Genomic DNA, 26637 nt, shown 5'->3' on the forward strand with positions numbered 1-26637 from the left:
TTACAGATTTGGTATATTGTTTGAGGTAACTGGAAGCGCCCTGAATTGTTGCTAAAGAGCAGTGGTTCTCAAACTTGAACATGCATTAGATTCTGAATCCCAGCCTCGGAGCTTCTGATATGATAGGTCTGGGATGGGAATTCAGGATTTGCATTTCTAACAAGTTCCCAGATTTTTCTGATGTTGTTGGTCTAGGAACCATACTCTGAGAACTACTGTTTTAAAGGTATCTTTTTCAGGCCTCCTGCTATTGACCCTGAACTGGGCATTCTAAGAGGGGGATGAAGTCCCTCCTTAGCAGGCAGTGTTATAGAACAGTACTGGCTGAGGCAGGGGAGTTTCTAGTATCAAAGTAGGCTCATTACCCAGGATTCCCTGTTGTCCTGCACTGAGGCTCCACATAGCTCGTGGATCCTAACAATTTGCCTTAACACAGGACTTCTTATCTTTTCTATTCTGGGACTTATGTCCTTATCTATTCATTTGGCTTCCATACCAGCCTAGCTTGTCCCTGCCTGGAAAATCTAACTCTTAGTTTGGTTCTCAACCAAAATTTCCCAACACTTCTTGGTACATGGTACTCTTAGTTTTTCAGTAACATTTTCATAGCTCCATTGAGCCAAAGAAATACATAACGTTTCCATTTATGAAGTAATTAGGTCCAAATAATTTAATATAATAATTGTATAGTGTCAGTACATGTTACAGCATTGTCCTCAAAAATGCAAAATTTTGTGAAATCCCTGTGTGGCTCAGTGCAGATAGGGATTCAAAGTTCTATACACTTTCCCATCCCATTAACCTCTTTTATGTCCATCATGCCAGCGGGACCCATACCCACACACAATTCACCAGGCACCAGCACAACAGTCCACAGACAAATGCAAGTTGGTGGCAACACTTACGTTTATTTCAACACCCTGGAAAAACCATTTGAACAATGTTGGATAAGGTGTTATTTTCATAAAAACATCTTTTTTTCAAAACAAATGTATTTCTATTTTCCATAAAAGTTAAAATCACATGCTAAAACAGAGTTAATCACTAAGATAACATGAAACAATATCAGGAGACTTAGAGAGCAAGACCAGATAATGAACTATATCATTAAACTAAACAATTACACACAACTAGAAAATTGACTCAGTAGTAAAATATAAAAATCTAGAATTATAAATATAAATTTGGTCCATGGAGACACTAGACCAGTATTTACAGTAAGTATCAGAATATTTCCTATTTTAGGTGAATACTGCAGTTGTAAAATGATGAATATCACAGAGAACAGCATTTTATTTACAGTCTACTGTATTAAAAGTTATATTTCCAGCAAACCTGATGATTGCTACAAATATAGCTAAAGTTTTGACACTAATAACAAACATGTTCTCTGTAGTTGGAAATTTCTAACACCTATAAATTGAAAATTTCTGTTAAAATCAATACAAAAAACTGCCATAATTCCATTCTTAGAAATATTGTAAAATTCAATCATTTTAGTTGAAACACAGTAAGTGAATTACAAGAAGTTTTGCACGAAGGCACACACTGTTAATGATGTAAATTTGGCAGCAGAACCTTATGTCATGAAAGTCACTGCCGGGTGAGGGAAAGAAAAACAGATAAAAACTGAACTGATTTTCCCAGTCTAATTTTAGAAAGAGGAAAACAATGTGCAGTCATGGACTTTCCTCACTCCCATCTGTGTCAAACTAAAGACTCTAAGCTCTCTGCTCTATTTCCATCAGGCAATGCTGTGCCATTACTGTCCAGGGAGGTGGATGGATTCTCTTCCTGCCTCGTGCTCACAAGGCTGAGGACCGCTTTGTAGAGGAACTGATACTGCTCCTAGGGAACAGAGAGTGGGTGGTTATAAACAGCAACTCAGGGAAGACATACATTTCCAAACAGAGGAATATTTTAAATTATACTTTGACACTTTGTGGAAGGGTACTATGTTACAGGCTCTGTTATACTCTGTTATGCAGAGGCACACAATCAATATTAATATCTCCTTGTAATTAAATTTAAAGTAGCTTTTTAAATGATCCAACATTCATTGTCCTAGAAAATTGGTCCACATACATTTGCTTATGATAAGCACTCCATCCTTATTCATTTACTTCCTGGAGTCAGAAGGTAACATGGCAGGGTTCCATTACTGATTGATCAAGTTGTGTATAAGCCCTTTGGCACTAGGCACCTGTAACTCACTCACAAATAAGCTACTCATTCTCCTTCCTCCAGTTGTTATGGAAACCATTGGGTTTGTGTCTTTATGGGGAGGTCTCACAAAGGACTGCACATCAGCTGAGGGACCCATGAAGAATGCAGACCTTTTTTTTTACATGAATATTTTACAAATATTCTACTTGCCTGTTCTACTTGCCTGTCTGCTCCCATGCCCTGCTTTGAGCAATGGTGAGCCAGCAGGTGTCCTGCTGTGGTCTCAGAATAGATACACACAAGAATAGTTTTTCTCCTAAAGATTCCAGTTTGGTCAGTGGGGGACGAGGGAAGGCAGCTGCAGAGAATGTAACTGACATTGCCACTGATGTTGTAGTGGAAAATCACCAGGACCACATGTGCACTGGTGCCTCATTGAATGCATTCATGAAATGTGTATAAGTTCAACCTCTGGAGACCAATTTCATACAGGACAAACTTGATACAACTCAACTAACACAAATGAAATATTTGATAGAGGGTCTGCTGAAGTGCAGGTGTGCAAGGGTTACCTTGCCCTTTGGTCAACGGGTTTGGGCTGGAGCTTGGAGGATGGACCTTTTATAAGCTGCCAACACATGCACAGACTAGAGAGCTGAAGGTGAGCCTATCCTTCCTTCTACATCCATAGAAGCTTCTTCCACTGGCCCCTTTGTCCTGTTTCCTACTATTTTTTCAGCCATATTTCTACAATAATAAAAACTTCTAGATTATTTTCAGTGTTGAGGCTTATTTCTCCAGTTGCACCATACCTCTTTTTTACATTGTCCACATTTCCCTTTCTTTTTAAAATCACCCAAGAATTAGCCATTTTTTAACTTCAGAAATTAAATTTCATTGGAGAAAAAGTAAAAACTTCAAATGTTTAAGACTTTATGGTCTATCTTCTGATGGTTCTCTGAGCTAAGTAGAAGTTGAACTTAAGGAAAACATTTATTTTGTTGAATAAATCTAAGTAGTCAGTGCTTCTACTAAGAATATTTTGCAGAATTACAATAAGTCTTGCAAAAAGGTATACATGTGACTAGAACTTTTTATCTGTCAATTTTTGGAAGATAAAATTTAAATGTTTATTATTTATAGTTCCAGTTCTGTGGACTGTGGACAACATAACTTGTAATTCAATTTGAAAACTGCATTCCAATACTTTAGGCTATGTGATCTCTTTCTCTCTCTTTTTGTTATAAGATGAAATGATTTTTGCAGCTTCTAGGAAGTAAGCAGTACTCTAACAGTGAAAGTTTGGTTCATTGCTTTATTACTTACAATGTCAGCAAAGACTCCTGGCCTCATCAAATTAATCATCTTGGCTACCTGGTAAACATCCATGGAATTTTCTTTTTCTAGTTGGTGCATCAGGGTTGTCAGAGCACAGAAAGTTCCTGCTGTCACTCCTCCATGCCTTAGAGCAAAGGGAAGGGACAAAGACTGTTCAGATGCATCAAACTTACAGATTTGGAAGTCATAGAGTATACAACTTTGATAAATTTGCAGTAAGAACACTGACATTTGTAATGAGTTGCCTTTCTTTATTGTGCATAGAACTATGTTTTATGGTTTATAAAATACTCACAAATGTTCATGATATTTGTAATGGGATACTTTGTGGAAGATTAAGATTTGCTTATACTAGGACCTGGCAATTAATTTGAATGATCTAAGGTCATAGTATATGTTATATAATGTGCATTACATATAATACATATAAAACATATAATTCCAGCACATGCATTTTTTATTAGTTTATAAGAGAAATTGGAAAGAGCTATTGTATAAAGATTCCTGTTTCTAGTAAATAAAAAAGTGTATCAATTTCACTCCTGCCCCAAGAAGTCAATGTCTAAGTAATGTCTCTGGTTAGCATCTGTAAAAATTCAAATGCTAAAACTGAACCATCACTGAAAGTGTTCTCAGTTACAATACAAAAGCACATTCTTGTGACCACACACCTATCTCCTGCCTTCAACAGGAGCTCCCAGAAAAGTGAAAGAAAAAATTCTGTGTTAATCTTGTCCATAAGGAGCACATAATCCACCCTGACTACATCACTACAATTGGTCCAAAGCAGTGAGTACAAAGACAATAGAAATATACATACACCCAAATGATATTGAGACATGAAACAGTTTAAACTTACTCATCATGAACAATCATGGGTCCATCCCTGCTGGCAGCTTCTTCTTTGATAATACTTAGGAGTTCAAAAGTTTTACTAATGGAACTATCTGGATTTGGCCATTTGGGACACTGAAAATGTCTCACTTCAAGTACATAATCATCCTATAAGAAGAAAGAAAAAGCCATGCTTTTAAAAGAACAATATTGGTTACTGAATAGAATTATTTAGGAAAACCAGAAATTAGAGAAAGGTGATCAAAGCAAATGGCATGCAGGAGTGAGCAGCGGCAGTGTTAGCTGGTCCTCCGTGGAAGGAAGTGCCGGGAGGCCAAGTCTGTCATGTACAGATATCTTTCTTTTTATTCTCACAACAACCTTATTTGTGAGATTATCGTGCCAATCAAAACATGAAGGTATGCACCAAAAATATCTTCAGGGTTAAAATTTGTTTTTAAAATAGCATAGACTTTTTCAAATGCCAGCATTACTCAATTTTACTAAGGGAAGAATGATACTGCAAAATGCAGAGGGGAAGATGCTGGCAAAGAGGATGGAGCTCTAGTTTTCCATATGGTCCCAGTTCTGATTCTTGTTTAAGTGACCAAACAGCCTGTGTGACTTTTTAAATCCCTTAAAAATGAACAGACTATATATGGAAGTGCACAAGTCCAAAATAGCCGAGATATTACTGAAGAAGAAAAACAATATAAAGGATTATTTCATTAGATATCAAGGATTCTAAAATCCTATACAAATTAATAAGACTCTATAGTTTTGGCAGAAAGATGAACAAAGAAACTAATGGAATAAATAGAGACCCAGAAACAAGCCCATACATATATGATAGAAATTTGATTTATGGCATAACTGATATTGCTGAGCAATAAAGGATGCTGAGACAATGGCTATTCACGTGGAAAACAATGAAACAGGATCCTTGCCTTACAAAACAAAGTACAAAATGTCAGTTCCAGGTACAGTTATAAAATATTAACAAAAGAGAGTAAAAGAAACAATTTTTCAAGTTAAAAAGGGATTTTTTAAAGACACCAGATGATTTCCTTATAAAAGTGTGAAAGGAAGCTTAACATATTCTCATGGATTAAACATTAGAACTGTTATTCACCAAAAAACAATCACAAAGGAAAAAAGTCAAATGACAAATTGCGAAGAAGGTATTATGTATAGTTGACAAAGCATTAGTATCCAGACTATAAAAGGACTTCCAGTAAATCACTAAGAATATGCTTAAGTAACTTAATAGAACAATGAGCAAAAATCATGAACAGAAACTTCACAAAGGGTAATGTAAAGACACTCAGTTTCATTTGCAACAAGAGAAATGGAAATCACATCCACCATGAGATGCCATATCATTCCCATCACAATACTGGTGAGGAGGTGGAGATTCCAAATCATTCATGCACTCCTCATGGACAGGTGGATGGACTGGCAGAACCTCTTTGGACAATAGTTGGCATTACTTAATAAAGTTGCAGAAATTTGAGATGTTCAAGCCAATGACCCAGTGGAATAATTCCCAGACATTCTCAAGAGAAAATTTTGTTTGTGTTGAAAAATATTCCTGACCCTGGCTGGATAGCTCAGTTGGATAGGGCATTGCCCCAAGCTGGTTAGGGCAATGCCAAGGTTGCAGGTTAGATCCCTGGTCCAGGCACATACAGGAATACAATCAATGAGTGCATAAATAAGTGGAACAAGAAATTGATGTCCTGCCCCCGTCCTGCCATCTCCCTTTGTGTCTAAAAATCAATACAAGGAAGAAAAAGAAAAATATTCATAACAGTATTGTTTCCAAGAGCAAAACAAAATAAATAGACATAAAAAGGTAATAACCCAAATGTAGAATAAAAAATATATTTATAAACTGGAATGCTAAACAGCAGAATTAAATGAATTGGAACTATACTCAATAACATGGATTATTCTTGGCAGTATCAAGATGTAGAAAAGTGAACAACCTCTAAAAAATACACAGAATGTAATTTATAAGAAGTTCAAAAAGATTCAAAACTGAAGAACACGGTGTTAAAGAACACAAAGACAAAAGATCAAATTAGAAAGTAAATCAAGAGATGGATAAACAGGGTTTCAGGAAGTGGCTGCTTCTGAAAGGAGGAAAGGATGGAATAGGATGGGGGACTTGTGAGGGACTTCAAAGAGAAGGGCTGTGTTATTATTTTCCGTGAATTCATTTATAGTATCATTTTATACCTGGTACATATTTTATGAACATTCTTTTTTAAATAATTTAAAAATTTGTATAACACACAGGTAAATAAAAGCTCTTGAATTCAGCAGCTTACTCCCAACCTCTCGAACACTGAAACAAATCCTGGTCTCGACAGTACCGACCCTCGCTCCTCTACTAGCCTCCAAAGCGGTAGTTTTGTGGGGAGAGGGCAGAGAAGTGCCTATAATTGTCTAAACTTATGAAGCTGGCCACTTCAATGTTTCCCTCTTCTTTTACCATTATTTTAGAAATAACTGCTCATACTTATGTCTGACTCCTGAGTGATCAAGGTGTTCACAATAGCTAGCTTACACATGGGAGACAAACTGAAGTGGGGTCAATCATGAATGTTTATTGTCTGCATAACACCAGAAGAAAAATTGGCTGGTTACCCAAGGCCAGCCTAAATATTAGATTCGATGAGTAATCAGGATAATGGGTATGACAAGATCCGTGGGTATCTAATGATCTGCCTCATAGTAAACTTATTTTGTGCATGTGATTTTACTTTTTATTTTCTTTAACTTTATTTTTATTGTTGACATAATAAACTTTTATGCGAGAAGGGCATGAGAGACTACAAATCTGAATGGGTGATTCTGAAGTATTTAGGGAGTAGTTATAGGTGGAAACTGGTATGGAATATTAAGAGCTCTCAGAAGTGTTAAGATTCTGCTGGTATCTGCCCCTTCATTTATAAATAAGGAATGTAAATCACTCTCCCAAGGCCACATTGCCCATCACTGGGACTATAATCAATATGTTCATTTTGGGGCAGGTTTTAATCAAGTAGGATACTATTCCATTGCAATGTTTACATTATTAATTTACTTGCATTATCACATTTGTATGTTTTGTATCATTCAAATATTCTGAAGAATAGTGAATCTTCTTATATACCATATATGGTTTAACAGTTTCAGAATTAGGGTATCATAAAGTAAAGCATTTAAACCATCTAAAACATTTCTTTTTTTTCTTTTAATTTTGTTCATTTATTTTTAGAGAGAGGGGAAGGAAGGGAGAAAGACAGGGAGAGAAACATCAATGTGTGTTTGCCTCTCAAGCACTCCCTACTGGGGACCTGGCCTGCAACCCAGGCATGTGCCCTGACTGGGGATCGAACTGGCAAACTTTAGTTTACAGGCTGGCACTCAGTCCACTAAGCCGCACTAGATAGGACTAAAACATAATTTCTAACTGAGAAGGTATTTTGGGAATCTCATGTGCTTTACTCATAATTCCTAGTATCTTTTAGTATTTCAGTATAGCTATGTAATAAATAATGTATTGTACTGTAATTATGTAAATATTGACAAATAATTAGATTAAGGGCTACAGATAATTGAGAGTTTAGTAAAAATAATCCTAGTATATTGTACTGCACATTTTCAAAGCACTTCTTCACTTATCAACTAGTAAAGGTGCTGGAGAGCAATGTGTTAGTTTAGTAGGTATTATCTTTTTTATTTTATTTAGGAGAATCCAAGGTAAGCATCTACCTTAACACATGAGAATTAGGATTGATTAATTTTTTTTTTTACTGAGTTTACTTTCAACTAAAATTCTATCAGGAACTGTTTGAAGTAAAAGAGAAATCTTCGATTTCTTGTGTGTATAGAAGTCTGGAACCCTGTTGCTTAATGATTATTAATTATTTAAGGATTCTCTAAGATTTTGAAAATGAAAGTGACAAGCAAAGTAAAATTTATCATTTAGTTATTCTGACTCAATTTGTAAAAAATCAGATTCCTTCTTATTTCTAGAAAAGATCCTTAAGTGAGCATATATTTAATATAAACTTAAGGCAAAAAGTTTCTCTTTTAAATTATATCCATACCTGTGTAGCTTCTAAGATAAAATCTTGAATTAAAAGTTTTTCTTCATTAGACAGACATTTGTGTTCTTCAGCCATAAGAGTGACCTTAAAGCTCTCACAATTTATAGGTTCATCTTTATTTGGCCAATAAACAAATTCATCTTCTGCCTGGAGGATTAAAAACCAAAGAAAATTTTGGATTTTAATAAAATGTCTTATAAAGCAGTCTGTAACATGAAATTAATAGATGCCATAAAAATTCAACTCAAATTTTTCTTTGAATCATAAAATTTAGTCATTTTTTTCTGGTTTCTTTTTTAAGTATGTTATTGATTATGCTACTACAGTTGTACAATTTTTTTCCTCCCCTTTATCCCCCTTTACCAGGTACCACTATTCCCTCCAGCACTCCTGCCCCCTTAGTTCATGTCCATGGGTCATAAATATAAGTTCTTTGGTTTCTCTATATCCTATACTATTCTTAACCACCTCTGTCTATTTTGCACTTACCAATTATACTTCTTATTTCCTGTACCTTTTTGCCCATTCTCCCCCTGCCCCCTCCCTGCAGATAAACCTCCATGTGATCTCCATTTCTGTGATTCTGATCTTGACTAGTTGTTTGCTTAGTTTGCTTTTGTTTTATTTTAGATTCAGTTGTTGATAGTTGTGAGTTTGCTGTCATTTCACTATTCATAGTTGTGATCTTCTTTTTCTTAGATAAGTCCCTTTAACATTTCATATAAGGGCATGGTGATGATGAACTCCTTTAACTTGAACTCCTTTAACTTATCTGGGAAGCACTTTATTGCCCTTCCATTCTAAATGGTAGTTTTGCTGGATAGAGTATCTTGGATGTAGGTCCTTGCCTTTCAGGATTTTGAATACTTCTTGAATTCAAAAGGGACTTGAATTCAAGGGACTTGAATACTTCCAGTCCCTTCTTGTCTGTAAGGTTTCCTTTGAGAAATCACCTGCTAGTCTTATGGAAACTCTTTGTAGGTAACTCCCTCCTTTTCTCTTGCTGCTTTTAAGATTCTCTCCTTATCTTTAATCTTTGGCAATTTAATTATGACATGTCTGAGTGTGTTCCTCTTTGGGTTCAATTTTGTTGGAATTCTCTGAGCTTCCTGGATTTGTTCATTTATTTCCTTTGCCAGATCAGGGAAGTTCTCTTTCACTATTTTTTTTCAAATAAATTTTCATTTTCTTGCTCTTCCTCTTCTCCTTCTGGCAATCCTATGATTCTGATGTTGGAATGTTCAAAGTTGTCCTGGAGGTTCCTAAACCTCTTTTCAATTTTTTGAGTTCTTGTTTCTTCGTTTTGTTTCAGTTGGATGCTTATTTCTTCCTTTTGTTCCAAGTTGTTGATCTGAGTCCTGCTTTCCTTCTCTTCACTGTTGGTTCCCTGTATATTTTCCTTTATTTCTCTTTTCATAGCCTTTACTTTTTCCTCTATTTTGTGACCATACTCAACCATTTCTGTGAACATCCTGATTACCAGTGTTTTGAACTCTGCATCTGATAGGTTGGCTATCTCTTTGTTGCATAGTTGTATTTTTTTTCTGGAGTTTTGATCTGTTCTTTCATTTGGGCCATATTTCTTTGTCTTGGTGCACCTGTAGATATTCACCAGGGTGACACAACCCACATCACTGCATTATGATGCTGCATATGAAGGAATGGTCAGAGAGGGAACAATACTGCTTGCTCGGCTCTTGCCCTGCTTTCAGTCACTTCCACCATTACCCACAAGCAAATTGTGCCCTTTGAGGTGCTGATCTGGTACTTATTTCCAGGTGGGTGGCCTTGTGTATGTTCTAGGACCCCATGGGCCCCTCCAACATACTCCCCTGTGAGACTGGCAGTTTCTCTCACCACCACAACTCCCAAAGCTTTTTATATCCTGAGGTTTTGAGGCCTTATTTTCCCCACACTGGAATTCTGGGTTGCATTGTCTGTCTTGCTCCCCAGTTGTTCCTTACAGTTTATCCACACGCGAATGTGGGACTGTCCAGTCTGCCAGCTGCTGCCTTGCTGTGCATTCTTTCCTCCCAGGCTGCCCATCTCTGCCCTTCCTACCAGGCTAGATGAATATTTCTTCTTTAACTCCTTGTTTGTCAGACTTCCATTCAGTTAGATTTTCTGGCAGTTCTGGTTGCTTTTTGTTTTTTAAATTGGTTGTTATTCTTCTTTTGGTTGTGCCAGGAAACAAAGCATATCTACCCATGTCCCCATCTTGGCCAGAATCCTCTGAATTACAAAATTTAGTCTTAAATATTGTATCTTAAACCAGATCGATCCATAGAATAAAACTTAAGCACCTAAACTATTGTTGTATTATTTTGTTTTCTTAGTTTATCAATAACAAAGATTAACTGTTGTTTCTATGATTGACAACAAGGTAGAGAAAAGTCAAGTGATTTTAAGAGCTCAGCAATTTGTAGCATCATTTGGAATGGTCAGCATAATTTTATGGACAAGAAATGAATCTCAAGGTATATACGCAAAGCCTAAATGAAATATTATTTTGGTTTCATTTTGGGGGTTTTACAAATATACATGAAAAGGAGAATGGGATTTCCATTATTTTCTGACACTAAAAAAGACCTTCTGGTACTAAGAGTTCAGTTATTCCAAATAGGTATTTTTGGATCTCCTTAAATTGAAGGAATTTCCAAATATCCTACTAAGTTTTATTTAAGAAAATTAGAAGCATATGGACTGACTTCATTCATGACTGTGATTCTAATTTTTCTTTGGGGTATCACAAAATACTTAAACTGAAATTAATTTTAAGCTGTCCTTATTTAAAACTGTTGTTCAACAATTTCACACCTGATTGCATAACCAGACTTGGCCCAATAGTAGTCAAGGTGCAATACCAATGACATTAGTTTATTAGTTGAAAGGCATTATTTGTTTATTTGCTGGACTTCTGGCTGCTGTGACCTGGTATTTCCAATGTAAGGAAAGTACTAAAAGTGACTTGAGAGACTTACCATGTTTTGACCATCAGGAAGCATAACCACCAGCTGGGCATTATGGTCCCAGATCATCCTCCAGAAATCCTTGATGGTGTGGAGAAGGGGATGCTGGGTGATGATAAACTCATTGCTCTGATAATAACCCTATAAAATCAAAGAGAAGATAGCTAGAACCTTGACATATGACTTTAAATATTCAGGAAACATTTATACATTTATGGCAGTCTTTTATAAAAATGTATTTTATTGATTGTGCTATTGTAGTTGTTCCACTTTTCTCTCATTTGCCCCCTCTATTCAGTACTCAGTTTCCCTTCAGCAATCCCCTCCTTAGTTCATGCCCATGGATCATGCATGTTAGTTGTTTCATTACTCCATTTCCCATACTGTTCTTAACATCCCCCTGCCTACTTTGTACCTACCAATTTGTGCTTCTTAATCCCTGTACCTTTCCCCCATTCTCTCCCTTCCCCACCTCAACTGATAACCCTCCAAGCAATCTCCATATCTGATTTTTTTTCTGTTTCACTTGTTTTCTTAGTTTGTTATTTGGATTCAATTATTGATAGTTGTGAATTTATTGCCATTTTAATGTTCATCATTTTCAGCTTCTTTTTTTTATATAATTTCCTTTAGCATTTTATATAATGGCTTGGTGATGATGATATCCTTTAACTTGACCTTATCTGGGAAGCACTTTATCTGCCCTTCCATTCTAAATGATAGCTTTGCTGAATAGAGTAATCTGGATTGTAGGTCCTTGCTTTTCAGCTCTTTGAATTTTTCTTCCCAGTCCTTTGTAGCTTGCAAAGTTCCTTATGAAAAATCAGCTGACAGTCTTATGGGAACTCTTTTGTAGGTAATTGTCTGACTTTTTCTTGCTGCTTTTAAGATTCCCTCCTTATCTTTAATCTTGGGTAATGTAATTATGATGTGCCTTGGTGCGTGATTCTTTTGGTCCAACTTCTTTGGGATTCTCTGAACTTCCTGGACGTCTATTTCCTTTGCCAGATTGGGAAAGTTCTTCTTCATTGTGTTTTTAAATATAAGTTTTCAATTTCTTGCTCTTCCTCTTCTCCTTCTGGCATATCTGTGATTCAGATGTTGTTATCTTTAAAGATGTCCCAGAGGCTCCTTAGGCTATCCTCAGTTTTTTAAATACTTTCTTCTTCTTGCTCTTCTGATTGAATGCCTTTTTCTGCCTTATGTTCCAAATCATTGATTTTATCCTCGGATTCTTCCCCTCCACTGCTGGTTTCCTGTAGATTTTTCTTTATTTCACTTTACATAACCTTCATTTTTCCCTGGGTCTATTTTATGCTGTTGATGTTCCCAATGAGTTCCTGATCACCAGTGTTTTTAACACTGCATCTGATAGGTTGCTTGTCTCCATTTTACTTAGTTCTTTTTCTGGAGTTTTGTTCTGTTTTTTTCATTCAGGCCATATTTGTTTGTCTCCTCATTTAGGCAGCCTCCCTGTGTTTGTTTCTGTAAATTAAGTAGAGCTGCTTTGATTCCCTTTCTTAGTAGCATCTTTCTTTGGCCCATCAGGATGAATGTGGCTTCTTTAATTCCTTGTTAGTCAGACTTCCATTCAATACAATTTTCTGGCCATTCTGAGTGATATTTGTTTTGGAGTCTAGTTGTAATTTTTGCTGTAGTTGTACGAGGAGGCAAGGCATGCTTACGTATACCTCCATCATGACTGGAAGTCCATGGCAGTCTTTTTATTTTGACACTGTGTGATAAATAATAATGTGATTACTCTAGTCAGTGTTTAGGGGCATTTACTATATGCCAGTTATAGCACGAAGCATTTTCTTTCCCTTAAGTCAGTTATTCCTTTCAGCAGTAGCATGGGATAGAAAATGTGATACACATTTTACAGATGATTAAACAGAAGTTTAAGAAGTGTTGTGGTCAAGTTTACACATCTTTCAGCTCTAGGAGAAGACTTATCAAAATGACTTGTGGGTCTTGTCTCCTCTACTAGATAGAGTGGCAATCTAGAGAAGGGCTATATTTCTCAATTTCCAGGAGTCCCAATAGCAGAGTGCCGAATTTCACACCTCTGGCAACAGGGTACTGTTGGTGTTCAGACACCCTGTCTTTAATGGGTGAGTGTATGTTTTATGTCTATTCATCATTCCTGAACAGTGTTTGGTGCCTGCATGCACTTATTTGCAAGTGTCTCCAGTCTCTGCATGCATAAGCCTATCAAGGAATGCTGTTATCTGTGGCTACTGAGGGCAGTGGGCCATCAGACCTGACTTCCATACTCCAGCATGGCTGCCCATGTCTGTAGCTACTGAGTTAGGCAGCTCACCCTGGCTTCAGTTCCGGTAACAAGCTGACAGGCCATCGCCTCAGTAACTTCTCTGACTTACCATGACATAGGAGGCATTGATGTAGTCTGTGCCTTCCCCACTCAGGGACGAAATGCCAACCCTTGACCTTTCCACTGCAACACAGAACATTCATGGTAAACAACCATGCTCATAGGGCTACACCTCCTCTCTCCACCCCTAAATTGCAAAAATAACCAGCTATGTTTCTTGGGTTGTGTGTCTGATCTTTAAGCTAATTTTACTATGTATTTTGCAATTTTAGGTGAAACTGCAGGGGTTGAGAGTACTACTTAAAAGTCACATTCTCTGGCATAACTACTAAAATATAAGTATATTGCTTTTGTCCTAAAATGTACAAATAATGTCAAATTACTTACAAGGCTTCCATTGTAAAAGAAGAAAATGTTTCTTCTTTTTTTTTTAAGATTCAACATAACCTACCAGGAATGATGGAAGAAGTTCTGTTCTTTTCCCTGTTGCATTGCTTTAGGGCTGTAGAATAGTCACTCTGTTGAATATTTGATTGACTCAGGAGCTGAGAAAGAAGTCAAGGAAAATTACAGATTATTTCATTAAAGTTACTCCAACATACACACACACTCATCAACATACACATACCACCCAACCAAGGTAAGATATTGAATATAAATATATCTGACTTTCCTTCAAGAATGCCTTGAACCAAACCTTGTTTTAGGGAACTCCCTGGCACATCTATGCTTTACACTAGGAAAGATGAAAGAAGCAGAGAACAATTGCTCTCTAGTTTGACTTCAAGCTTTGGGAAGATCTTCCTCATGGCTTCCTCTGTGGGTGCGTACTCTCCATTTCTCCAACTTAAATCTGGCACAGTTGGAAGAAAACGGCATGCTTTGTGAGTGTGTGTGCGTATCGGATTTTACTCATTCTTTTAGTACTCCAGCACACGAGTAATCTACTTTCTATTTACTTATTCCTCAATTACTGAGTGTTCAGGTTATGTCCAATGGTTTTCTATGTCAAACTTTGTAGCAATGTATGTTTCTGAATGGGCACACTTGTGAGGGTTCATATAGAGAATTAAGTTTTGGCAGTCTGACAGATGAAAAGTGCTATGTTTTCAAAATCATGGTTTTGATTTGCACTTCTTTAATTATTGTGAGATGGGGAAGTTTAGTGTCATCAGCCATTTATATTTCTTCTTTGATGACTGCCTTTTCATATTTCTAATTCACTGTCATTTATTGATTTGTAGAGGGTTTTTATATCTTGAATGTAAATCTATAGTCTGTTGCAAATTAGTTTGTCCTCTTTAATCACACACATATTTACACCCAATTTATTAAGTTTTCCCTTAAGATTTTTGTAGACTTTGTTTTTTATTTAAAAAGTCCTTCTCTACCCTGGAGGCCTTTGAAGGTATTTTCCTGTAGCAGTTATAAAACTTTGTTTTCACCTTGAGGTACATAAAATCCATACTGAATAATTTTCGTGTTTCACATATGTTAAGGACCTAATTTTACTTGTTTCAACATTGAAATTGTCCCAATATTATCTATTGATCAGTTCATCATTTCCTTACTAATTTGTAATATCATATCAATCACACAACAATTTCTACATGGGCATGGTTTCTTTTGATTATTTGTCTGTTTTTAAGTATTAATTATTACATCTGCATAATATCTACCATATGCAGTACAATAAATTTCTAGTCCTTATTTTTCAGTATTGCTTTGGATTTTTTGGCTCTTTCTTGCCTTTGCTAATTTTAAAATTACTATCAAACACAAAGCCTGGCATGTGATATGTGTCTAATAAGTATTTTTGAATAGACATGCAATTCATTTCAAAATAATTTTTGTGAATAAACTTGAGTAAATACCTTTTAAATACCATTTTTATACTTAAGAAAAGGTGTACACACACACACATACACCTACATTTTCCTAGTTATCATGTTCACAGGAAACAGAATCAAATGTGTCGCTTTTTAATTATATTCTGACATCATAATGGATATTTGCATTTGATCCTGGATTATCCAATGTAAACTGTATCATTCCTCTTATGTAATTGTGCAGGGGGTAAATCATATTTAAATGGGAAATCTGTTGAAGGTGGGTGATACACATATATTTTTTAATTTAGGGAGCAGCTATCCAAAAAACCTAATGTTAACATTTTATATTTCCATATTATCTGTTTCTGGAAGCAGCACTGAACACTTTTTCTTTCCTTAAAGTGATCCGTTATGACTCATGTAGGCATGGCTGAGTAAAACATTTATGTTTTCTGACAGTAGGTTCAAAGCTCAGCATTCTCCCCTGGTCTTCCACTTACTCTTCCAAAGTGCAAAGGGTGCTAACTAGGATGGCAAAACTTCAGGGACAATTAATAGTTATAACATCTTCTCTGCTGTAGGCTAGGGAAACAGACAGAAAAAAACTGAAATCACAGAGTTTGTTAACTAACTCTACTGGACTTTTCCAAGGACTTCCTAATTCTTCCTAGATATTTCTTCTTCAGACATTGGCACTGTTTCTCTAGGAATCCTGGGAAGTGAGAAGTTAGTACAGGACTAACATGGAGCAAAATAACAGCCTCTATTCCACTGGAAGCCTCTTATCTGCAAACGCCCCTCCCCGGCTGGCAGGCCTGGTCACATCTGCTTTCTGAATTCTTTGCTGACTGATTACTGGAAGTCAAAGAGCTGCGTTGCAGGAGGAGTATTGTTGGACAAGAACAACACCAAAAAACACGCCCTCCTCCCTAGTTCACTGCCTTGTGGCAGGGTGAGTGGGAGAAAAGGGGTTGAAGAAGCTCTTGCTGTGGTGTGGCCTATTCTAGTTCAGGGGCTTCAAGTGAGGGAGATTTTTCTAAAGAGCAGCACAAACAGCCTGAGCCACAGCACTCAGGCTTGAGTGGTCTGGGTTTTTCAAAGTAAAAAAAAGCACTTGTACTGTCTGTATTATCAGTTCTGTCTGTTCATTCTGTTAGGCTCTGAGCCCTCCTTTCCCAGACCAAGTCTGCATTTTCAAAGTTATCCTAGGGTTTCTGAGAACTTTTCTTCTTGCCACTCAAAATTAAGGTTCTCCTTGAAATTTACCACGTGGCTTGGCCTCGTTGCCTGTTGTAAAGAACAATACAAGCCACTGTGCCAACAGCACTCTCAACCCATCCCTGCGGCCTTGTCGACTCAAATGCGAAGAGGCAGGCTCATTCAATTCTGCAATAACACCCAAGAGGCTTCTGAGAGGACTCACCTTGAATTGTTTCTCAAGCTTTGTTTTGCCTGTGGGTCCGGGAATGAGGAGCGCATTGACATAGGCGTGAATGTGACTGTCTAGCACTTCGGTCTCTTTGCTAAGTATGGCCTCAACCAGCGCATCATGAATAAAGATGTACTGTTCCTGGTAAAACAAAGACAGTAAAGAATATTACTTCTGGTTTTTCTTGTGTGTATTTAAGTATAAAAGCAGTACCTTCCACTGATGCACAGAAAGAGTTTTACAAAGGGTAGAGAGAAACCCATGAAAGATTTTTATCAGGCCTGGCAGGAAGTCAGGTGCAGGGGGAAGGAGGCCGTGTAGACAGAACACAGCTCTTCTTATCCCTCATCTCTTCATTTCTGGTGGACTGACATTTGTGGGAAGGAGGCAGGAAGGTTTAGGGAGGCAGAGCAATGCCTTTCTGCCCATCCTTCAACCTGCTCAGTGAGACGCACTTCCACACTGTGCCTGAGGACTTCTGGCCCTCTACACCTCGGATGGGCCTTCCCCTCTGCCCATTGCAGTCCTCCTGGTAGCCAGTCATGTAAAATTTAGCTCAATGATCTGTACAGTTTTTAAGAGTTATCTTCTCTTTTACCTACAGGACTCTTCTCTGGCCTTAGGTAACTAGAATGTCATTTCCTTCATGGAATGAAATATGGTTTTGTTTTAAAATCAACCAGTTATGTTTCTGATAACTTTCAAGTTGCATCCATAATTTTCAATTCACATTCATTTTTATGTAGACATAGTGAAAACAAATGCAGACATGTAGACTTTGTCCTGTGTCATAGATGGGTAAAAGAAATGGGCTAAACAAGAAATAGAGTTTGATCATAACTCATACTTTTTAGTTATGAAAAGGAATCCATTCATTCACTATAGGCAGGAAAATCTTCAGGATTTTGCTAGCAAAAATAGGTGTTGATTGATCTGCTTACCCATTTTCTGAATATTCTCTGTCACTAGTGTTATTTTAAAGATATTTCCCATTTGGCCACAAAATACACAAAATTTAGCTGGTCTATCTATGACTTATATGCGATTAACTGTTACCGGTTTATTTTGTGCCCCAGAAGACCTGTTGAAGGCCTGACTACTATTACCTCAGAATGTGACCTTATCTGTAGGTAGAGTCATTGAAGATGTAATTAGTTAGAATGAGACAGTGACTAGTGTCCTTATAAGAGGGAAATTTGGATACAGACACAGAGGAAGAAGAGCTGTTTGAAGACAAAGGCGGGGAATAAAATTTTGCTGCTCCTTCACAGCAACACATGGGCACCAGAAGCTTGAAGAGATAATAAGGGATCTTTCTCTATAGGTTTCAGAGGCAGCAGGACCCTGCCAACACCTTGATTTTGGACTCCTCTCCCCCAGAACTATGAGACAATACATATGTGTGGTTTTAGACCACTGGGTTCATAGTACTTAATTATGGCAGCCCTACCAAACTAATTCACCTGCTAATACAAACTCTGGTCTATCCAGCTTTAGCATTTTAGTGACCTTTACAACCCTTAGCTAAATAGGTATCCCTTTTGTCATACCTCCGTTTGCACCAAATAATTTCTTTGTGAACGAATGTGTTTTAGGAAGCCAAACACGTTGACCGTGCCTTCGTGTTGAATTTGCTGCAACATACTGTCTAGCACAATATATGTGCCTGTTCTTCCAACTCCAGCACTAAAGAGAGCACAAAGACTATTTCAATGTCAAGCATAGAGTAAGTTTTAAAATAGATCACTACAAGCTGTCTCATAAATTAATTTCTTTCCTGAAGATGAAGCAAATGAGCCTCATAACAAATAATTAGCCATTCCAAACTGTAAGCAATTTAGTTGTTAAGCATAATGCTTCAAATAACAAAACCTTTGTTTTTTAAAAATTTTTTGTCACCTATCAAGCTGCAAAACAATCTATTTCTGTTGGGGACGTTTTATTCAATAATTACATTTATTATTCATTTTATATTATATAATGAAAATATTATGTATCAGAGCTTAGCAAATAGACAATAACCTGAGAAAAATCAAAGTGCCAGCTTCACCAAGTTCTGAAAAGGAAAGGTCTCTGAGTCTGTATTGCCAGGTAGACATGTTTATAAAGCTTTCTGCATTCACGGGAAAAAGAATTTCATAAGGCTTGCAGCTGAAAATATCATTTCAGTGAGATCATGAGGTATAAAGACTAACTTCAGTCATTTCTAAAGGGCCATTATCTACTGACTTCTTCAAAGACTCTACTGAAGGGACAGGATTCAGAGACAGGGATTCTTTTCAGAGGCTCTGACAAGTAGAAAGTGCTGGAGTGGAAAATAAGCACCTGCGCTGCACAATACCCTGTTCTTTCTCCTTCTGCGCAGAAACAATCCCTGACCTTCAGGGCTAGTTTTCTTGCATGTTCCTGTTTCCCTCAGTTTATCTTCAGGCTAACAGATTAAAAAACTCAAGATAGGTCTCTCAAAATTTGTCTGAGGATAACTCCTGAGACAGGTAATTAGAATATGTCAGATAAGCTGCATATCAAAGGAAAATACCTGCTTATACAAAAACACAGACACTGCTTTACAGAAACACTGCACATAGAAAGAATTTGATTGTTGTGGTCATGAAGCTTGGTAGAGAGTCAACATGTGGTAAATGTTAACTGCTACATTTATTTTAACTGAGATATATTACCTGAAACCTCTAACATTGTTTCCTCTGTCTCTGACATATCATTGTTTCTCATCATCAACCTCGCCTCGGGAATTAAAACACTTGGGCAAGGATGAGTTGACATCACATTCAATAATTAGAAAGAAATCGGGAAAATGAGACAGGGTTTTAGATCCCAAGCTGTTTTTAAACAACATAAAACTATTTTGTGAAATTCCTCACACTCAGTGTGCTATGTTTTCTCTAATGTAAACCTGGCAAAATAACTCTACAGAAGACTATTAAGTCCCAGGAACAGGGGTCGCTTCTCAACCATCTTTACCCTATGCCAGTACACAAGCTGGGCAAAAGTAGGTTCACAGTTGTTCATATGGAAAATAATAAAAAAATTAATAAATAATAATACAAGAATAAACTCTGTGTTTCACATACTCACAACTGTAAATCTACTTTTGCCGACCCCTGTACTGTAATAAATGTTGAATGGTGAAACACTGTTCTGCCTGCTTCATATAATTAATAAGTTTAAACCCAATTGAACAATCAAATAAGATAATAAACATCATAAAAATGTCCCGTGCTTTGTAATATTCCACAATCAAATTCGAAGTCTGTCATATGCATTTCCTAGTGATCAATATTTGTGAAAAGTGGCATGTAATGTCATTTTCCTCATGAAAATACCTCATGAAATCATTCCCATTTTGGCAAACTCTTGGTTCCATTGCTTCCCTTGTTATTTGCATAAGCAATTCCATGGGTTAGACACCCATCTGTGAGTCTCACCTGCAGTGGACGACAACAGGCCCCACTGCGTAGCGCTTGGCATGGGCCGCCTTTCTGACGAAGGTGAGCACAGGCAGCGAGTACTCTGGCACTCCCATGTCAGGCCACTGCGTGTAGTGGTATTGCGTGACCACACGCCCATTGGGTCTTCCTTTCTGGGAGCCCTGAAAGAGACCAGATGGCTAGTAACAGGAATATACTGGCAAACACACACAGAGCTCTTAAACAGCAACTGAGGACACAGAGCTTCATGTTGGCAGTCCACAGTGAAGCACAAATGTAGACTCATTTGTGATGATTCATTTCATGTGGCAACCTGGCCAGGCTATAGTGGCCTATGGTTTGGTCAAACACCAGTCTTACCAGATGTTGCTCTCAAGATATTTTTAGATGTGATTGATATTTTAACTCAGTACACTTTTAGTAAAACTGATTATGCTCCAAATATGAGTATGTTTCATCCAATTAGTTGAAGGCCTTAAGAGGAAGCAGAAGAGGAAGGAATTCTCATCAACTCTTTAACACAGAAACTCTGCCTGAATTTCTAGCCTGGGGTCAGTGAATCTCATTCTCTCAGCCTCTCTGGCTCTCCCTCTCTACCTTTCTCTCTCTCCCTCCCCAACAACCTCCCCACTAATACATCACTGTTCTGGGTTTTTACCCCCTTTCCTTACTTCAAGCTCTACTAATTTTAGTTGAGTGTGTAATTATCAAGGGGGCAGGAATTTTTGTTCACGTATCACATCTACTGCAACCATTGGCGCCATGACCTATCTTGCTCCAAAGCCACAGCTGGCAGTTAGAGACTTAGAAGGAACCTGTGGGATTGAGGTGTGGCTATGATAAGAACTCTTAATGCCTTTAATTAAACACTTTTACCTTATGCTGGTTATACCATCCACTCACTTGAAAATGGATCAGATGTGTTACTCAAATGAGTATGCCTATTATTTGTGGACTTACCTTTTTTATCTTTGTGTTTCTTAGAGTAAAATTCCTCACAGTATAATAAGCGAGGATTTGAACACTCTTCTGAGTGACCAGAAAGTTTCCATACTCTTCACTACCATCAGCAGGCCAATACTGGTCACATTTTCTCTGCAAAAGGGAAAGTAAAGATGCTATTTCCACGTCCAAATGCTTTATGTAGAGTAGTCCCTGAAATTCGTGAAGGTTTGAGACTATGACAGGAGTGGACTCTCTCACTGTTCCAAATATTTCTTTCCTTTCTAAGTAATTGTAGATTGGCTATAGATGAGACCAGGGACAGAATCACAGAACTAAAAGGGACTAGAGATGATCTGGTCCAGCTCCCTTTTAGATGTGGAAAGTGTGGTCAGGTGTTCTTAGTCTATGGAGCCAGCGCTGGAAGACAGCTCTTCAGAATGAAAATCATACTGACTCTGCATTGCTTTGCAATGTGCCCCATTTACTTTTCTTGCAGTATGAAGAATTCATTTCAATAGCAGATAACTTGATTTATAGTGAAACTTTTTGACTTGTAATGTTAACACTTTTTGGGGGGTTCTCATACTTACTAGAAAGCAATCCTGATGAGCTCTCACAGCTTTAGCTGCTCCCTAATGCTGACTCTATTAAAGGCAATTTAAAGCACCTCTGGTCATTACTTTGGGGATGTCATAATAGATTACACACACACCCTTCCTTTCTCCACGAGGTTTGTTATCATGACGATGACTTCCACATTATGCTCCCATATCATTCTCCAAAAATCTTCAGCTGTGGATTTCAGTGGGCCTTGGGCAGCAATGTAAGCTTTTGGTCTGTTGTAACCCTGAAGAAACAAATGGACAAACATTTCTTACTAACTCATTTGTATGCCATTTTTAACCATCTAAGATTTAGGTTTTTAAAATTGTACATTTTTTTCTATAAAACAATAAAAATAAACTTGCAAAACTGGAGAGACTTGATAGTACTAACAAATACAACAACTCTTCTTTAACTATGGTTTTTTGTAGAAAAAAGGGTGCACAAATTTTTGCACCTTCAGCATAAGTACATTTCATCTAAGTCTATGTACTGTGCTTCATATCTGGTCCCTAACTGTGCTGCTTTGAAACATGCTTCAGGCATTGGGGCTCAATTGTCTACATAGTTAGGAAACCTCTGATGTTGTCTCCTTACCCTCTTCTTGGTGGAACTGAGCAACGCTAATGATTAATTGCTACTCTTCCCTTAGCATCCACTGCTGGCCAAGATGCTTTACAAGCATTGTCCCTAATGCATAAGATCCATACAAAATGGAAGCATTATCCTGATTTGGAGATGAGGAAACTGACACTCAGAGGAGTTCAGCTTTCCAAGCTCCCACAGCTAGCCAGTGGCAGAGCTGGGATTCAAAGCCAGTTCTGACTCCCCAACCCATGTTCAAAATGGCATACATATTGCCTTCTCTGGAAGTATGAAGTGGTTGCCTATAGTAAACCCACTTATACTTATATTTGGTGCTCACTTCTTTGAAATCAGTGTCCTACAGTGAATAAAACTGAAGGCAGCAAGATTAAGAGGTCACTGTCAGGAAAATAAAAGTTCCACTAACATTCAATTCACCACAGTGAAAAACCAGAGGTATGTTTGCCCTGGAAAGTTCTAAAACATTCTAGAAGCTGGGTATCCTGAGGGGCTCAAGATTATGAAGGCTGATAACTGACTTAGTAGTCATCACTTTTAGCCAGTACCACCTTGGAAATTTTTCAGTCAGGATTTATTGATCATCTGCTATCTACACAGCATTGTGACAGGGGTCTCGGACATTCAAAATAAGCAGTGGTATGGTCCCTCATATTGAAGAAATTATGACCCTCTCTAAATATATCTATATTTATATCTATCATCTATCTACTTTTCTATCTATGCATCACCTATCTATCTATGTATTCTACCTTGAAGATACATTCCCAGCATGAATTCCTCTCTCATCTAGAAGATAAGCCAACTACATGAGCTTGGCTATTATTCAATCAGAAATCCTGTAGACATGGGATCTCTCACCACTGATTATTATCTACCACATATAACATGCATTAAATACTAGTATATGTTTAACACAGTGGTATAACAAATTCTTATTCTAATATAATTTCCATAATATTTTAGTTAAAACATGCTTACATCAACATAATTGGCATTGATGTAATCAGTCAGTTTGCCATCTTTTTCAGCTAGTTGTGCAAGCTTAACTCTACTGTGATCATCTGTAATAAAAAAGAAAATATTTTATTTTAGTACCAACTGCTTTTCAGCATAAATTTCCTTTATATACACATAATAATTTATCAGTATAATTAAAATTAATGCAAATATAATTTACTTTAGTAAGCTTTTTGGGGTACAACAATGACAAAGATAAAGATAAAATAACAAGAGCTTCTGCCTTCAAGATGTTTTCTAGCACAGAAGCTGAGGATGGACATATACACAGAAAAGGATGCTCAGGTGTCAAGAGACAGATGAAAAGTAGTAGGGGGACATGAAGGACAAACCTGTACTGGTTTGGGATGATAATAAACATTTTTGCTGAGATGAACCTGAACTTGGCATCTTAGCTGGGTATCTAAAGGTGGGTACTGGGGCTGTGAACTGGGGAGAGCACTGGCAGGAGAGAAGAGTGACGGGGGTCTCAGAGAGCTGAGGAGGGGTGGCAGGATATATGCTCTGGAGGTGAAGCTGATGGAGCTAAGGAAGCAGAAAGAACCTAGGAAGTTTCTGTGAATGGCTACAGCAAACGGCTCTTTCAAGGGAAGAAGCTCAAAGAGAAACTACATCAAAGGTAGACAAGAGAAAGGTTGCCCAACAACAGACTTGGATCCTGCCCTGTCAGTATAGGGAATGAAAACTGTGGTAACTTACACACTGTATAATGTGGTAATTCAAATATGTTGAAATGAGGAGTTTGGGATTGACTTCAGTTCTACAGAAAAATTGTAATTATTTGGAGGAACTACAGAATGAAAAAGGAAGGAAACTTGGTGGTTTCACATGACAGACTCTGTTCTTTTCAAGGATGAAGAAGTGAGTACAGACCAAACCATGACAAGGTAAAGAGATATGCAGGGATATTAATGCTTCTGTGGCAATAGCAGCTCACAAAGGTGCAGGGTTATATGCAGAAATCATGTATGGCAATGGAACAAGGGGTGTGAGGCCAGGCTCACCTAATTTTCTATTTTGATTCTAGTATATTTTAATGGATGTTACTGGGTAATTTTTCTGTTTTTCTTCATCTCTAAAGTTGGATTGTTATTACCTATCTTGCCAGGTTGTTTCAGGGAATACACAAAATAATGTATTTATAGCGCCAGACACATAATTGTGTCCAGCAAATTATGTCTGATCATCTCCATCCTCTTCTTAGTTTCCTGTGGGTATTTTCTACTCAGTTTGTAGAGGGAAAAACTCAGCAGCTGAGTTTTTATGTGCAGCCAGGATAGTTGCTTCAGTTGAGGAAGACAAACATGAAGTGGAATCTTCTACTAAAAAAATAAAAATTGGTGTAAGCCCTGTGGAAAAGAAGGCAGCACCTAAGCAAACTAGAAAATGTGCTACCAAAAGGGAGGAGAGTACAGCCTCACTGATTTCCAGAAACTAGAATGGAACCAGAATTTAAATAACCAAGCTGGTAATAACATGTTCACATGAATCTAGGGAAGCACATGGAATATTTAAAAAGGAATGTAAGTAGAAGTTTCAGGAAGGGGAAATGAAGATGAACTGTAAGAGATGGAGGGGAGGGAATATAGATGAAAATAAGAGGAAAGAGATGTAAACAAGAGGTGCTGGATGCAATTGTTGAGTTATGTTGTAGACATGAAGCTCATATAATGTATGTCAATTACATTTCAATTAAAAAAGATGGTAACTTTCAAAAGATTTTGTTTATTTTTACACAGAGGGGAGAGGAGGGAGATAGAGAGGAAAAGAAACATTAATGTGTGGTTGCCTCTCGCAAGCCTCCCACCGAGGACCTGGCCTGCAACCCAGGCATGTGCTCTGACTGGGAATCAAACCAGTGACTCTTTGGTTCACTTGCTGGCACTCAATCCACTGAGCCACACTAGCCAGGAGAAAAGATGGTAAAGTCATAGGAAAAAACACATAAACTTGCATTAAGGAAAAAAGCAAGGTAACTCTTCATTGAGAAGAAAAAGAGAAACTGCAAGAAAATAAAGGGAAAGAAGGAATCCAACTAACCCTTTTAGGACCCCAGGAAGAAAGGCAAGAGAGGGAGGAAAGGGTGGAAAAAAATAAAGCCTAATAAAAATATTACTTGGTTAATAAATTCATATAACAGTAAGTAGATCTCGAGTGCAAACAGGACCATAGAATATAAATAAGGACAGAAACCATAAGAACTATAATGGAAAGCATATTTGCCAGTCATGCTTTGCACAGAGGTTCAATCTCCAAAATATATAAAGAACTCATGACTCAATACCAGGAAGACAAACAATCTAACTTAAAAATGGACAAAGGACCTGAACAGACATTTCTCCAAGGAGGACATAGAGGGCACATACATATATGAAAGGATGCTCAATATTACTAGCCATTAGAAAGATGCAAATTAAACCCACAATGAGATACCACTTCACACTAGTTAGAATGGCCATCATTAACAGATAAACAAACAAGTGCCGGCGAGAATGTGGAGAAAAGGGAACCCTAATGCACTCTTGGTGGGAATGCAGACTGGTACAGCCACTGGGAAAACAGTATGGACTTTCCTCAGAAAACTAAAAATGGAACTGCCTCTTGATCCAGTGTTCCCACTGTTGGGATTATTACCCTTAGAATCCTAAAACACCAATTGAAAAGAGCCTATGCATCTCAATGTTCATAGCAGTGTTATTTATAATAGCCAAGTTCTGGAAATAGCCTAAGTGCCCATCAGTAGGTGACTGGATCAAAAAACTGTGGTACATTTACACAATGGAATACTATGCAGCAGAAAGAAACCTACCCTTTGCAATAGCATGGATAGAACTGGAGAGTATTATGCTAAGTGATATAAGTCAGCTGGCAAAATACAAATACCAAATGATCTCACTGTAAGTGGACCTAATGAACAAAACAAATGAGCAAAATATAACCAGAGACATAGAAATAAGGAACAAACTGACAGTAACCAGAGGGGAGTAGGGAGAGGGATAATGGGGAAAGAAGGG

At 37.5% G+C, this 26637-nt stretch overlaps 1 protein-coding gene across 4 annotated transcripts in view; it reads right to left on the reverse strand.

Annotated features, from left to right (window-relative positions):
* Window positions 1–888: 888 nt before the first annotated feature.
* Window positions 889–26637, reverse strand: part of PTPRZ1 (protein tyrosine phosphatase receptor type Z1) — a 175099-nt gene continuing 149350 nt past the window's right edge. For all 4 annotated transcript variants that reach the window (XM_045847736.1, XM_045847726.1, XM_045847719.1 and 1 more), the window contains 13 exons: window positions 23585–23667; window positions 22110–22244; window positions 21413–21547; window positions 20450–20613; window positions 18554–18689; window positions 16998–17144; window positions 14194–14287; window positions 13792–13865; window positions 11420–11548; window positions 8439–8585; window positions 4364–4506; window positions 3493–3628; window positions 889–1848 (listed from right to left, as the gene is read on the reverse strand). In XM_045847736.1, the coding sequence (XP_045703692.1) occupies window positions 1708–1848; window positions 3493–3628; window positions 4364–4506; window positions 8439–8585; window positions 11420–11548; window positions 13792–13865; window positions 14194–14287; window positions 16998–17144; window positions 18554–18689; window positions 20450–20613; window positions 21413–21547; window positions 22110–22244; window positions 23585–23667 (1664 nt within the window). In that variant the 3' untranslated portion in view covers window positions 889–1707. The remainder of the gene's footprint in view (window positions 1849–3492; window positions 3629–4363; window positions 4507–8438; window positions 8586–11419; window positions 11549–13791; window positions 13866–14193; window positions 14288–16997; window positions 17145–18553; window positions 18690–20449; window positions 20614–21412; window positions 21548–22109; window positions 22245–23584; window positions 23668–26637) is intronic.

Source organism: Phyllostomus hastatus, unplaced genomic scaffold (genome assembly GCF_019186645.2).
Source record: "Phyllostomus hastatus isolate PE091 unplaced genomic scaffold, TTU_PhHast_1.1 phas_contig_118, whole genome shotgun sequence".
NCBI lineage: Eukaryota > Metazoa > Chordata > Mammalia > Chiroptera > Phyllostomidae > Phyllostomus > Phyllostomus hastatus.